General features: G+C 44.2%; 1 protein-coding gene across 1 annotated transcript in view; it reads right to left on the bottom strand.

Annotated features, from left to right (window-relative positions):
* Sec24d (SEC24 homolog D, COPII component) overlaps nt 1-14,676 on the bottom strand; it is an 86,984-nt gene that overhangs the window by 54,638 nt on the left and 17,670 nt on the right. The window contains exons 4-8 of the mRNA XM_085677755.2: nt 13,728-13,876; nt 11,728-12,006; nt 11,315-11,448; nt 5,631-5,742; nt 95-222 (exon numbers count right to left, since the gene is read on the bottom strand). Coding sequence (XP_085533881.2) covers nt 95-222; nt 5,631-5,742; nt 11,315-11,448; nt 11,728-12,006; nt 13,728-13,876 — 802 coding nt within the window. The remainder of the gene's footprint in view (nt 1-94; nt 223-5,630; nt 5,743-11,314; nt 11,449-11,727; nt 12,007-13,727; nt 13,877-14,676) is intronic.

Raw genomic sequence — 14,676 nt, forward strand, 5'->3', positions numbered from 1 at the left:
GTTTCCTGGAGTATAGAACAATGTACAGTGAGAAACTGATGAGACAAACTTGGAGTAGGCGAATTACTGGATCACTGTAAAAAGCCATTCTTACCTCATTTGGTGGAATGTCAGCGAAGGGCTTGATGACAGCAGCTAGTGGGATCTGAGCTTGCTTAGCCATGTCCGCGGTGCACGGGAAGCAGTACGTGGTGCAGCGAATGTACCGGGGGCTCGAGTGGCCTGAATCATCCAAAGTCACACACAGACAACACTCGGTTAGAATAAAGAACTGTCCAAGATACCCAAACAAGAGTACATCCGAACAATCCATTCTCATCTATAAATTCTCTGTTTCTAAAAATGTGTAGTGTTGCAGAATTCTGCAGTCTACATTCCGAGGGCATACATGAGACATGCTGAATTTTCTAGAGAGATACGGAAGAAGTGTTTTATTACTATTACTATTTTCAATAAGCTGGGCTTTAATGCAGCCCAAATATAGACCGGAGAGGATTTAGAGTTAATGGAAGATATGAAATAAAGAGACAAAGAGGCGTGAGAGAATGAAGCTTTAGGCTCACAGCCGTTCTTTTTATTAAGATTTATTTTCAGTTGGATTTATGGTAGTGTCTGTCTGATGGGGGAGCCTTAGGAGGTAGGGTGAGCACTTGTGCAGGTGCCCATGGAGGCCAGAAGAGGGCACTAGATCTCCAGGAGCAGGAGTTACAGGCTGCTGTGAGCAGCCTAACATGGGTGCTAGGAACTGAACTTTGGTCCTCTGGAAGAGCAACAATACTGCTCTTAACTGATGAGTCATCTCTCCAGCCCAACAATCACTTTCTTGTTCCCACGCCTACCAACACATCTGCCATGGTCACATGCATATCTGGACAACATTTTACTACCAAAGGAGACGTTGTCAAATACAGCGGCAACTGTCTACATTTTTTTAAGTTTGTAAATGGAATTCGTAAATTAAAGTTCTACTTGTAATAGAAATGTTACTTTTAAAGTCATCCTAATCACTTTTTAATATACATTAGACTTCTGACCACACACTTTTATCATGTGGCACACAGAGAACACATGGCATGAAAAACAGTTTAATCATTAGAACAATTTAATTTTTTTCAAAAGCATCATCATTAACAAATTTTGTCAAGAAAACTGAATTTCTATATGTGGAAGGATCTTGCTTTTTCACCTAAATTCAAATAAAGTTTCAATGGATCAAAGGTCTCAACATTAGACCCAAAACTTTGGAACTTCAGAACAAAGAATGAGTGCATTTCGGGTTTAGGGTCAGGTGAGGAAGAGTAGGGAGCACACTTCGGGATTTAGGCTCAGGTGAGGAAGAGTAGGGAGCACACTTCGGGATTTAGGCTCAGGTGATGACTTTTTGAACAGAATGCCAGTCACCTAGGAAACAGGACCAGTAACCAACAAGTGTGTTGTCACGGAATTAAAAAGTTCTGTAGAGCGAAGGAAACTGCTGGTCAACTGAAGAGGAAGCAGCCTACAGAACGGGAAAGAGCTTGGCCGGCTACACATCTGACAGAGGATTGGTGTCCATAATATGTAAGAACTTCAAAAACTACACATCAAGAAAACCAACCACTAAATTTAAAAGTGGGCTTAGGAACGGAATAGAGATTTCTCACAAGAAGAAATACAAACGTCTGAGAAATATTTTGACAAGTATTCACCAACTTTAGCCAACAGGAAAAATGCAAATTAAAACTAATTTGAGGCCTTATCTTAATTCGGTCAGATTGGCTAAGATGGAGAAAACATGCAACCACAAATTCCGCTGAGGATGTGGGGAGCCCTTGGGCACTGTTGGTGGGAGTTCAAGTTGGCACAGCTGCTCTGGAAATCAGTGTGACTGCTCCTTGTTGACCCAGCTATCCCACTCCTGGGTGGGTACCCAAAGACTATATTCTCCTGCAGGGATGCACAATCCATGTTCATATCTGCTCTCTTCACAGGAGCTAGACAAAGAAACAGCTTAAAGGGCCATCAACAGATGAATGGATAATGAAAATGTGATCCCTAGACAAGGCAATTTCATTCGGCCATAAAAAACTAAATTACGAAATCTGCAGACAAATGGATATAACATAACTGGAAAACATACTGAGTGAGGTAACCCAGATCCAAGAAAACAAACGTCACATGTTCTCACTCATACATGGATCATAGTGTTGAATCTTTAGATTATTTGCTTAACTCCGGGGTACCTGTTAGAATCCAGGGAACGAGAAAGTTACCGCCGGTGGGGAGAGAGTGCCCTGGTCATTTTGTTGTTGTTCAGTTTGACTTAAATTAAGAGTTACCTGGGAAGAAGAACCTCAATTGAGAAAATGCTTCCATCAGACTGTCTATAGGCCAGGCTATAGGGTATTTTCTTGACTATTGATTAATGTGGGCAGGTGGTTCTGAGTGGTGGTAACACAGCAAACAGAGCTTGCAAACTGAGCTAGCATAAGGAGAAAACCAGTTCCCCACAGTCTCTGTTTCAGTTCCTGCCTCTAGGTGTCAACTCTGCTTGAGCTCTTGCTTTGGATTCCCCCAATGATGGACTGCTCGGAAGTGTAAGCCAAACAAACCCTTTAATTTCCAGTGGCTTGTGGGGAAGAGAGAGTCGATTTTCTTTAAGGATGTAGCCCCTGGTAGGTCTGTCACACTCTGGGGATGGCCCTGTACCCATGACGGCAGCACAAACAGGACAGGAATATGGGAGAGTTTGCAGAGGTGGGGATGGATCCGAGGAGAGAAGGGGGCAAATATGATCAAAATACATTGCATGCATGTATGAAGTTTTCAAAGGATTAATAGAAATAAAAGATGTATTGACTGTCACTACATTTGGTCTCTGTCCTAGGTTTTAATTTCCGTTTACTGGCACTGGAGATAGAACGTAAGGCCTCACTATGCTAGGCAAGCATATGATTGATGAGTTATATACACCCCAATCTTTTTTAGTTTTATTTTGACATGGTCTTATGAAACTGTCCAGGTTGCCCTTGAATTTACTGTAGACCAGACATGTCTTGAACTTGAAATCCTCTTGTCCCATCCTCCTGGGGAACAAGTATTAGACCTTAACTATCACCCAAGCTAACGATCAAAAATATTTAGGATTATAATCTATTAGGACCAGAGAGGATAATCAAATGATGTTTATTGAGTGTCCACTTCATTTTAGGCACCGTCCTAAGCCTTACTGTGTACTACATAACTATGCTTTTTATTTCTTAATAGATCATGAATAATAGAAACACAAAGAATGAGTCTACTATCTAGGACATTAGAATGTGATTATCAGCTATAAAAAAAATGAAGCCTCTTTGGTTAAGGAGTATCAGAGAAGAAGAGGCTTATTGAAATTTTAAATGCTTTCAGGACCAGCCTCAAGAAAAAGATAACATTTGAGTAAAGATTCGATGGAGACAAGGAATTCACTCAGATAGACTTACACAGGAAGCCTACCAGAGGAGAACAGGAGCTGTTTAGATTGGATCTTCTTGGGGCCCAGCAACTGAGGCTGAGCTCAGAGGAAGAACAGAATCAGATCCTGGACACGTAAAGCTCAGCAAGCCCTCAAGGTTATACAAATGAAACGGAGCATCACTGCCAGGGTTGGGTAGAGGGGTGTCGGGACCTGACTTAGTCTCCTGGCTGTGCGGTGGAGAAGGGCTGCAATAGGAGGAGCAGAGCCGGGAAAGCTCAGGAGGAGGCTGCGGCTGGGGCTGCATGAGGAAAAGGTAGTGGCTCAGCCCAGTCCCCTGGCAACAGAGCATGGAGGGACAGAAAGATCCTGGGCATATGTCAATCTAATGGCATGAACGCTTGCAGGAATAATGGATGCACTGTACAGATGTGAGTCTGAGGATCAACAAGAATTTGAAATTGCCATCACTGAAAACTGAGAGGCTGCAAGGAATATGAGGAAGGGACCAGTTTTTAAGGGATGAGTGGACAGAGATCAGAACTGGGTTAGAACATGTCCAGTTTGGAAAATGGATTAAGTCACAGAGCAAGTCTGAGAACATGGTTAGAGGGGAGTTGGAGTCCAGACTAGCTGTGTCCTTTTAAGAGCTCTGAACAGAGATAGTACGTAGGAGTAGGCTAAACCACTACAGCAATAGCCAGGGCCAAAGGGAAGGTGATCAAGGACTAACTAAATCCATATATGCATATATGTATGCATAAACAATACACAGGCATCTACACATAAATGAGCATATATATACACATGCATATGTATACAATATGCATGTACACACATATACACATGCAAATACATATGCATATATACATAATATGCATATGCACGCATATACATGCATATGCATACACACATGCATATACACATGCATATGCACACATATGCATATTCATGCATGGATAGGCACAGAAAAGAGAGAGAAAGCAAAAAACATTTTTAAAAGATTGAGGAAGGATTAAAAAAGGAGAACCCAGGGCCCTAGCTCTGAAATGAGGAAGATCCATCAAGAAAAGGGCGTATGGCCACCTGCACCTGATGGTGCTGCTACACCAATGTGACTACTTGGTTCAGTAATTCAGACAGACAGAGACTCTAAAGAGGTCTCAAAGGAGTTCCAATACTTCAATACTTAAACTATTAAATAAAACTAGAGAATATACAGAAAGTTCATGCAGAAGTAAGGGTTTGGACTAAAACGGCCGCATCTGTTTATCCACAAGAGTAGAAAAAAACCATCACGCAGCACACCCTAACACTTTACAAACGTGAACTCACTGTGTACATCTGATGATTATGTAAATAATAAGAACAAAGCAAATCATTCAAGACTGATCGTGATTCAGTTTAATATCAATGTCTAACGATAATGTGAGAAGATGACTGGGTCCTGGATGACTTGACAACTCTGAGCTAAGGGGTGACGTCATACTTCCATGAAACAGTCCACAGAGCACACACCCATTAAAATGCGGTATTCTGACTTCACCGAGCCACTATGGCTTTGATGTTGGTGCTGAGGATCAAAGCCAGGCACAGCTCTACCACTGAACTGCAGCTCTAAGCCTGTCCGTCACATTTTGACTTGCCAACAAGAAAAGGATCTGCATGGGGCTTGATAGGCAGATTAAAATGAGAGCAGGCGCGGGCTGCATCAGGAGAGGCAGAGTTCACGTTCCCCTTATTCTGGTGTAGAGGCAGGGAAACAAGAACCAGAATGTTAAGAGACCAGCTAAAAACAGTATCCCCAGGCTACAGCGGGTGAGCTGACTCACAGAGCTTAGCCTCCCTGTTCTGCTCACAATGCCCAGCAGGGCGCGCAAATCCAACCCAAGTAGGGGATGGAGTACCTTAAACCATAAACCAAAATTTGAAATTTTCTTAAATGGATACATTGTATTATACATCACTCAAAGTTCTGCGGATTGTTACGTCAGAGAGTATAACTGTTGGCAGCACCTCTGGGGTTCTTGAGCGATTAATAGGAAATTAGTCTATTCTCAGTTATAACGGGGTTGCCCATCAATAATAGTATTGATGAGTGGAGTCAGGGTATTTGTTTTTAAGCCAGTGAGAAATTTTAAAACAACAACAACAACAACAACAATAATAATAATAATAAGTCACTGAAAAGAAATACCTTGGTCTTGAATCACACAGTCCGTGGTGACCAGCGGAGGCACCTGGCCTCTGGTGTTGGTAGTGTAGACCTGCCCGCCTCTGGTGGCCCTGTCACTCTCGATCACTTGAATCTGACAAACAAGACGTGAAGAGTGAATTACACTAATTTACAAGTCTTCCTGACACTCAGCTAAGGGGGACAGCGGCTCGTTCCTGCTCCCTCTTCCTCCTCTCCTCTCCCTTTCCAGAGAAAGAGGAAAAAGAGAGAGAAGAAGAGGGATGGAGACAGAGAGAGAAGGGGAAGGAGAAACAGGAAAAAGAGAGGATCTTTTAAAAATCCTTTCGTTTCTTTGTTGATTTAAATCCATCATACCTTCATTCCATCTTCATTTACTTTCACAATTTTATACCATTATCAAATTTCCAAATCCTATCTGTAATACTCTTAGCTCAGACCCTGACCTTTCAGAGACCCTTATTTTTATTTATTATACTTTATCTTATTTATTATAACCATAGATGAGCATTTGAAAAATAATTTAGAAGGAAAAAAAAGAATCTTGAAATCTTGTTTAACGGAAATACTTTTGTATCAAAAGAAAACTCTAAAAATCATTAAATATGGCCAGGTGGTGGTGGCACACACCTTTAATCCCAGCACTCAGGAGGAAGAAGCAGTCAGATCTCAGTGCATTCGAGGCCAGCCTGGTCTACAGAGCTAGTTCCAGGACAGGCTCTAAAGCTACACAGATAAACCTGTCTCAAATATGAGCAAAGAGGTCAAGACCATGATGGATTCACACACTGAAACAGTTTACCTGAGCTAATGGAAGCTCTCCAACTCCAGCTGGCCTGGGAAGGAACAAGCAAAGGACCAAACTAGTCCCTCTGAATGTGGCTGACAGTTGTATGGCTGGGGCAGACTGAGGGGCCACTGGCAGTGGCACTGGGATTTATTTCTACTGCTTGTACTGGCTTTTTTGGGGATCCTATTCTCTTTGGATGAATACGTTGCTCAGCCAAGATGTAGTTGGGAGGGCCTTGGACCTTCCACAAAGCAAAGAGCCTTACCCTGTTTTAGGATTAGAGGGGGGTGGGGTGGGAGGGTGTGTGGAGGGAATGGGAGGAGGGGAGGGAGTGGGAATTTGAATTGGTATTTTTTTTAAAAAAATCTAATAAAAAAATCATTGAATACAGAAGAAATGGTGTACACTATCTGAGCTAAAGCCACCTATCTACTACTCAGAATCCATCTTCTTCCTCAGTTTCCCTACAGAAAATATTTTGGGATGGGGGTATCTTTTGTTTAGAAATAATCAGGTGTGAAGGGGACCAACTGTTGCCATCTAACATAGAAACATATTTTTCTACTAATAATATTTGTTGTTGAAGACTACAGAGCTTTAGTTTTGTTTTGTTTTGTTTTGTTTTTTTCCTTTTCATTCTAACTGTCTCGGGTTAAATGGTAAGCAAAACTGAGTGGAATGAAGTTAGGGAAACAGGAAGAAAGTCTCGGGACTATCTCCCTCTATTTCCTCCTTTTCCACTCCGGTCCCTCACTTTTATGAGGGGGAGTGGCTAAAGAAAGCAACAAACAGAGGCTAAAACCAAAGACAAGCACAAGAAGACAGTGAGAGGAAGTGTCTAGGCTAGAAAAAATGAAAAGATACCGCTCTCCGCTGTAATTAGTGATAATGCTGACTGTGAACCAACTCAGAAGTGTTCTCTTGGGCTCCAGTCTCACCAGTGCAGATGGTGCTGGCACCACAGGCTCCAAGAATATTGGCAACGAACCTAGCCTGAATTTAAACCTGCTTCTGTCTGCCTTCTGGCTCCCTTAGAGACTGAGTACTTATAAAGATGTAGGATGTGTTCCCAACACCACTACCACAGCAAGACACAGACAAGATGCTACGCTGGACAAGGGCGACACAGGGGCATGGAAGCACTGTGATTGTACTCTGCATTTAACACAAAGCTAATCGGTTACTCAAAAGCAAAGTCGCTTCTCCATTACTTAATGCTAACATTTAGCACAATCATTCCAACCAACACAGTCTAAGGTGAACACTGTCACGATGCAGCCATGTGCCAAATAAGCTGAACCTACACGGTCACCAATCAGGACACCATATTTCCAGAAAAATGTCATTTAAATTATCCATTTACAACTCTCAAAGCCAAATCCCCAAAGAAACAATGTTATAATTACTCATTATTAATTAAAAATCCACATCTTGTCAGAACAAGACACAGAAAAAAGGAAGAAGACATCAAGCAGTTCTAGCCATTGCTAAAAATAGCTTTTGATTTACCCCAAACGCAGACTCTTAAGAAACAGCATCAGAAATGAAACAATAAGCAAAACCTCCAACAGCGAGAGGCGGCGACCTGCACCCGTGAGCCGAGACCTAGCACAGTGACACGTGACATGGTAGCGCTCTCCCAGAAGACACGGATCTCTTTCCCCTTCGGAAGTGCCACTGGAGTCATCTCCTCGAATGTTGTGGAATCATAAAACATCCTCAGGAAAAGATACAAAGGGGGCCCTGCTCTAGGAAGGAATGCACAGGAGGAGACACGAGTGAAGGTGTGTGGCCACGTAAGCAACGATGCTCAAGGCAGAGATGTTTGACTTGTGGGCGGTGGAAGGAGAAGAGGAAGGACTCTAAATAATCCTCCTCTGGATGCAGAAGAGGGTGAGGAGAGCTTTGGCAATGATGCTTCCATCCCTTTATAATGTGGCTAAGACCACCAGTCACAGGGTTGTATTAAGTACCTCACTCGGGACTGGAGGACGGACTCTTTCCTTCCGAAAGAAAGAGTTTATTTCATTAGAAAAATATGTCATTTTGGTCAGAGGAAAACAAACAGACTCCATCTGGCATCACTACGTCATTATCTCAAGATAAACAACATGGGGCTGATTTGCATATAGACACTTTCGAGATTCACAACGAGCCGTGGCATCTGCTGCTTCTTCTCATTAATGCTCATCCACCCCTTCACTCAGCATACTGAGCAGCGGGCTCTGTGTAGGTGCTAGAGACAGCAGCAAACACACCAGATCCTTGCCCCATGGAGCAGACGTTCGAGTCTGGAGAATGGTGGCAAATAAATCACGATACCACTAGTGCGCCCTCTGCCGGGCAGTTGGATGCTGTGGACATGTAAAGACACAGAAAGGCGGCAAACATGTGGGAAAAAAGAGCATAGGAGTTGGGCTGGCACACGCCTAGGAAAGGAGCCTAAATACGGTCAGTGGAAATGTCACAGTCAAGCTGAGGCACACAAGGCATGTTTGAGAGCTGGAATAACTAAAGTGGAGGTGCAGGACAAGAAGAGATCAGGTGAGAGCCATCTAGCATTTGTGAACATGTATAGAGGGGAGCTGGAGTCAGGAGTAACCAATGGAGTGTCTGAATGGAGAAGGTCCTAGAACAACAACTCCTAAGATGCTCTCGGCTACTATCAGTTGCACATGCTTGGGGGTGTATTTTGAATAATGCTGAGACCAAGAGACCATGAAGAAAAGTTCATTCCAAAGATTAAGTCTTGGGGAACTCTAACACTGGGTCAATAACAAAAACCCACACCTACAAACACACACACACACACACACACACACACAAGACCTACAAACATACCACACATATACACATACATATATGCACATACCACACACATAAATGCAGACACATACATATATATACAAACATACACAAACATATACACACCCACATTTAAATACATACACACATACATATGCATACAAATTCCACACATACACATGTACATACATGTATATATATACACACCATACATACATACACACATACATATGCATGCATACAAATACCACACATACACATGTACATATATGTATATGTACACACAGCATACATACATACATACACACATATATATAACCCCCCATACACACAAACACACAGAAACAAGCACACAGTATATACAAACACACAAGAGACACATTCATGGAAAAAACAAATCCATTTATATAGACACAAACATTTATACACACACATACATACACATAGGCCTGCAAAACCACTAACTCACATACATATTCAACATGAACACACACATGTACAAACATAAACACATGCACACACAAATATGCACATATATACATAAACACCTGCAAACAACACATATAAACACACACATGCACATCCACAAACACACACAGGCATACACCACCCCAAAGGTCCAAACACGAGGGTACATACCCATTCACGTGCAAATGGGAAAACAGGGTTAAGAGATGAGGGTGTATTAAGAGATGAAGATGTAAGTCAAGGGGCACTGCCAGGTGTGGAAGTGCTGGTGGGGAGAGCGGGTCCTGCTGGTTTCCAGGGAACACGCTACAAAGGCAGGAAGCACTGGGTGGAAAGAAGGCTTTCACCTGTCAGCCTGAAAATCAGCAGTGCTCGCTGACAACAGGGTCAGCGGTGAGACCCAGACAATTGAGGGAAGGTAGGAAACTGGGAGGTTCATCCCCAAGGATACTAAAGGCACCTGTGATTCTAAGAGGAAGAGACTTGGTGAGAAGGAAAGTTGGGGGGTGGGTATCCGAAATCACATGGAGAGTCAGAATAAGCTCAATATAAACATATTTTGAACCCAAATAACCAAATAATTTTGTTTCCGTTAAAGACATTTTGTCACTGGCATAAAGAACTTAAAGGAGAAAAGATTTATTCGGCCCATGGCTGCTGGGCCCCACGTATTTGTGCAGAACCTCATGGTGGAGGAACACGCAGCACGTATGTGTTCTTCATGTGTCTGTGTTTGCACACCTCACAGCAGACAGTGAGTAGAGAGCACGGCAGAAAGGGACCGCATGCTAATTTCTTTCCTGTGCTGTAATAAAACATCACGGCCAACGCAAGTGATAGAACTATAAGTTTATTTTGGCTTATGATTCCAGAGGGTTAGATTTCCTAACAGCAGGAAAATCGGGGCAGACTGTGGCCAGCACGGGGGTAGGAACAGGAGGCTGAGCGCTCACCCACACCCTAAACCACAAGCGTGAAGCAGAGAGAGCAAACAGGCAGTGGAAAAGGACTCAGGCTCACAGAGCCCATCCCCTGTGACACACTTCCCCCAGTAAGGCCACACCTTCTCACCTCCCCAAACAGTGCCAGCAGCAATGACTAAGCAGGCAAACACAAAATCATATAGGAGACATTTCTCTTCAATCCACCACAGGCCAGGAACAAACTACCCCCAAAGACCGACTTCCTCTAGGCAGGTCCCATCTCCTAAGGTTTCGGAACTTCCAAAACTGCACCTGACTAGGAGCAAAGCCTGTATGTACATCTTTCCTATTCAAGCCATAAGAAAAGTTATGTCATAATTGTAATAACAAAGGCACCAAGGGCAGCTGAAGTTGGACTCTTAGTGCATTAGGAGGTTTATTATAAACCCTGATACTTCATCACCAATCTTCAAGTTTATAGAATTACAAAAATAGCCAAAGTCTTCACCCCTCTCTGTATCTGTCTCCTTTCCAATGTGACTTACAGTGCCTGATCCAGAAGGCAGAGTCCTCCCTCTGAGCCCTCAACATGCTCCGAACCTGAGCATGCCTCCTCGGGTGGCCAGTGTCCCAGACCTCTACAGGTCCTGGAGGACCCAGTGCTAATAGAGCTTCTGTGTGGGAGGGGAAGAACCACTTACAGGACTGGGGATGGAGTCAGGATCCAGCTTCCTCTGGAGCTGTGGCGGTGGTCCTGCCATCTGTGCAGGACCTGCAGGGAAGGCCCCTGGGTAAGGCATCTGGGCACCTCCCATCTGCGGTCCATAGTTGGTTGCTAGAAAAAAAGAAGAAGAAGAAAAAGAAGTGACAATCTCCAAGCCCAGGTGTAAGACTCACTGACGATATTATACTGTTGAATCAAGCAAGCCACCAAGTTCACCTTGCTGGATGCAGCAGGAAATTAAAAGTGAGTTCCTAACTTCCTCTTGAACTTTCTCTTCCGACACTATCCAGAGGCTACTGTCTCTTTACAGTTGACACAGAAACAAGCCTGATCCCCAGCTCAGGGCACCCCCAGGTAACACACACCTTGGCCTCCCCCTGCCCACCTTACCTTGCTGTGGAGGGTAGCCAGCACCACCCAGGGTCTGGCCTGCTGGAGGTGGCGGTTGGTACTGGGCATTCGGAGGAGTAGGCCCAGGAAGTCCATCCTGCCTGTGAGTTGGTGGAGGCATATGAGAGGCACCAGGGCCATTCAGAGCGGTGGGGGGCGGTGGTGGAACCTGAGGTCCTGGCTGCAAAATAGATGGCTGTGGGGGTTGTGGAGGCCCCTGGAAGGAGGCTGCTGACTGAGCACCAGGAGGACCCTGGCTCTGGGAAGTCATGCCCACACCTGTGGAAGAGAGAAGACCACGCCTTAGCACCACGTTCCTCAGCTCTCGTGCCCACAAAGCACATGGCAAACACTTGTTTTCCATACACTTATGAATTATATGTTTAGGTATATATCATGGCCACAAATTAAAATCTTCCCTCAGAAAGTAATAAACATAATACTTGGGGGCATTTTTTTTTTACAAATAAAAAAATTTATAAGAGTATAAAAGCAACATCTCTAGTTTGGGTAAGAAATTTCTTTTTAAAAAAAAATTGAGCATTTGTGTGTGTGTGCATGCATGTGCACACATGGAAGCTAGAAGGAGCTAGAATAATAGGCAGTTATGAGCAGTCATGTGGGTGCTGGTATCTGAACTTGGATCCACTGCAAGAGCAGCAAGTGCTTTTAACCCCTGAGCCATCTCTCCGGCCCCAGCGAGAGGCTTCTTGACAGCACAAATTTTAACTCCAGTTCATTAACGCCACATGATCCATGAACTACTTTAAAACATCTGCATCTCCTAGAGAGCCTTCAGAATAATATGAAAGAAGAAAATTGTCTAGAGCAAGCACCACTCAGATAACTTACACCTTCGATACTGAGTTTGACTCGAGCATTTGAGTTCAGAAACAGGTAGAAATAACTGGAGGAGGTCTGGGCCACACACAGGCTCTCCATCCACACTGGAAACCCAAGCTGTTTCCTGGTCAAGGCTTATGTGAAGCTAAGCTGCTCCCTAAGCCATCCGTTTGGAAACTAGTGAAAAGGCCAGAAGTATTCCGGGAGACTTATCAATACTTATAACAAACTAGCAGTACGGAGTACGCGGGCAATTTAACGTCAGCTTGGCACAGCTAGAGTCCCCTGAAAAGAGGGATTCTCAGTTGAGAAAACTGCCCCACCAGACGGGCCTGTGGTGCATTTTCTTGATTGATGTTTGATACGGAAGGGGCCAGCTCACTGTGGGTGGTGCCATGCCCAGGATTCTGTAAGAAAGTAGGTTGAGCAAACCATGAGGAGCCAGCCAGTAAACAGCACTCCTCCACGGCCTCTGCCCTAGGCCCCCTGTCCAGGTTCTGCCTCAAGTTCCTGCTCTGACTTCTCTGGATGATTGACTACAAGCTGTAAGGAAAAAAAAAAAAAACACAAAACCTCTTTCCTCCCCAGGTTGCTTTGGGCCATGGTGTTTTATCACAGCAACAGAAACCCTGAGGTAATAAGCTGTTACCAGGTTGTAGGGCCTGGCTGTGACAGACCTGACCATGAGTTTTTTTTAGAGGATTGCCATTGCATATGAACTATGGGTTGAGAAAGCCTTTGAGTGCTCAGAGATCAGTGGATTGTTCTGTTGGGGCTTAGAAGGCAAGGACACGAGCAGAGAAGATGAAGGAGACCTGACCTGTGACATTTCAGAGGAAAGAAAAGACTCGGCCAGGGCCATTTGTGTGATATTTTCCAGTAAAGAATCTGGGGTGTCAGCAGGGCAGTGGTTGGGAGGCAGAGGCAGGCGGATCTCTGTGGTTTATAGAAAAATGAACCAGCCAGCATTTTAGTGTCATGCCAGAGTTAGGTCTATCTTCAAAACGAAGAGATAACGATTTTGGGAACATAGCTCAGTGGTTGCCTAGCACTAGGTAGTCAGTGGTGGCCTAGCACTAGGTACTCAGTGGTGGCCATCTTCCACACCTCAAAGAGCACCGGATGGGGCTGAAGGGAGAGTGTCAGTGCACAGTTACCGTAGCTGTTGATCTGCATGGTGCTGAACTGACTGCCCAGCTGGGTGACAGAGGCAGTGGACCCAGGACCTGGGTAGGACGACGGTGGTGGGGGCTGGCCTGATGCGTAAGAGGGGGCCGCATTATTGACAGGTGGGGGTCCCGGAAATCTAAGAGACAAAAGGGATGGTTAGTGTCCCAGGGTTGCGGAAGCAAATGACAAACAAAATAGTTACTATATTCTAAAACAACAACAAAAGTACTTTCTCTAGGGGGTAGGAAAAATGACTGATATTGTAGATTACATATTTACTCTTGTTCTGAGCTCAGAGCAACCCACAGCACAGCCCCACGTCTCTCTCCACTCACATGTTTCCTATGTCGAGGGAGAGAAAAGTCTAACACGAACAACAAGGCCAGCTTTGGAAACCAATAAAACAATGAGCCCAAGGCAGCCACTTCACACTCACTGAACTTGACCGATAGAATGAAACAAAACAAAAACAAGACCGCATGCTTTGTGGTTGTGCATTGGTGATCATCCTGCTTATCATTCTGACCCAGTTTTTAAACAGAATCTGGCCTGTCTTACATTCTGAAGTCTGTGAGGCACACCCTAGAAAGGAAGGGTGTTTGGCAGTCAACATTGCAGTAAGTTTGGAGTAGGTGTTTTTCTGTTTTCCTCATTTAAAAATCCCATCATACTTTACCCATGATGTAGTTTGAAACTGTGTTTGTCCGTTGTGTGTTATTGTTACTCTTTGGTCTAAGCAATGGCTATCGCCCGAGTAGTGGCCCCACCCGAGCAGTGATACAACACAGAAAGCTAATAAGTACCAGGGATTCATTATGAATCTTTTCCTACTAACTTTCAGTTGTGACAAAAATGAAGGCTCCCTAGATTACATGGCCTGAGGGGCTGGAGAGATGGCTCGGTGGCTAAACATATCTGTGGCTTTTGCAGAGGACC

The sequence above is a fragment of the Myodes glareolus genome, chromosome 17 (genome assembly GCF_982192425.1).
Source record: "Myodes glareolus chromosome 17, mMyoGla1.1, whole genome shotgun sequence".
Classification (NCBI taxonomy): domain Eukaryota; kingdom Metazoa; phylum Chordata; class Mammalia; order Rodentia; family Cricetidae; genus Myodes; species Myodes glareolus.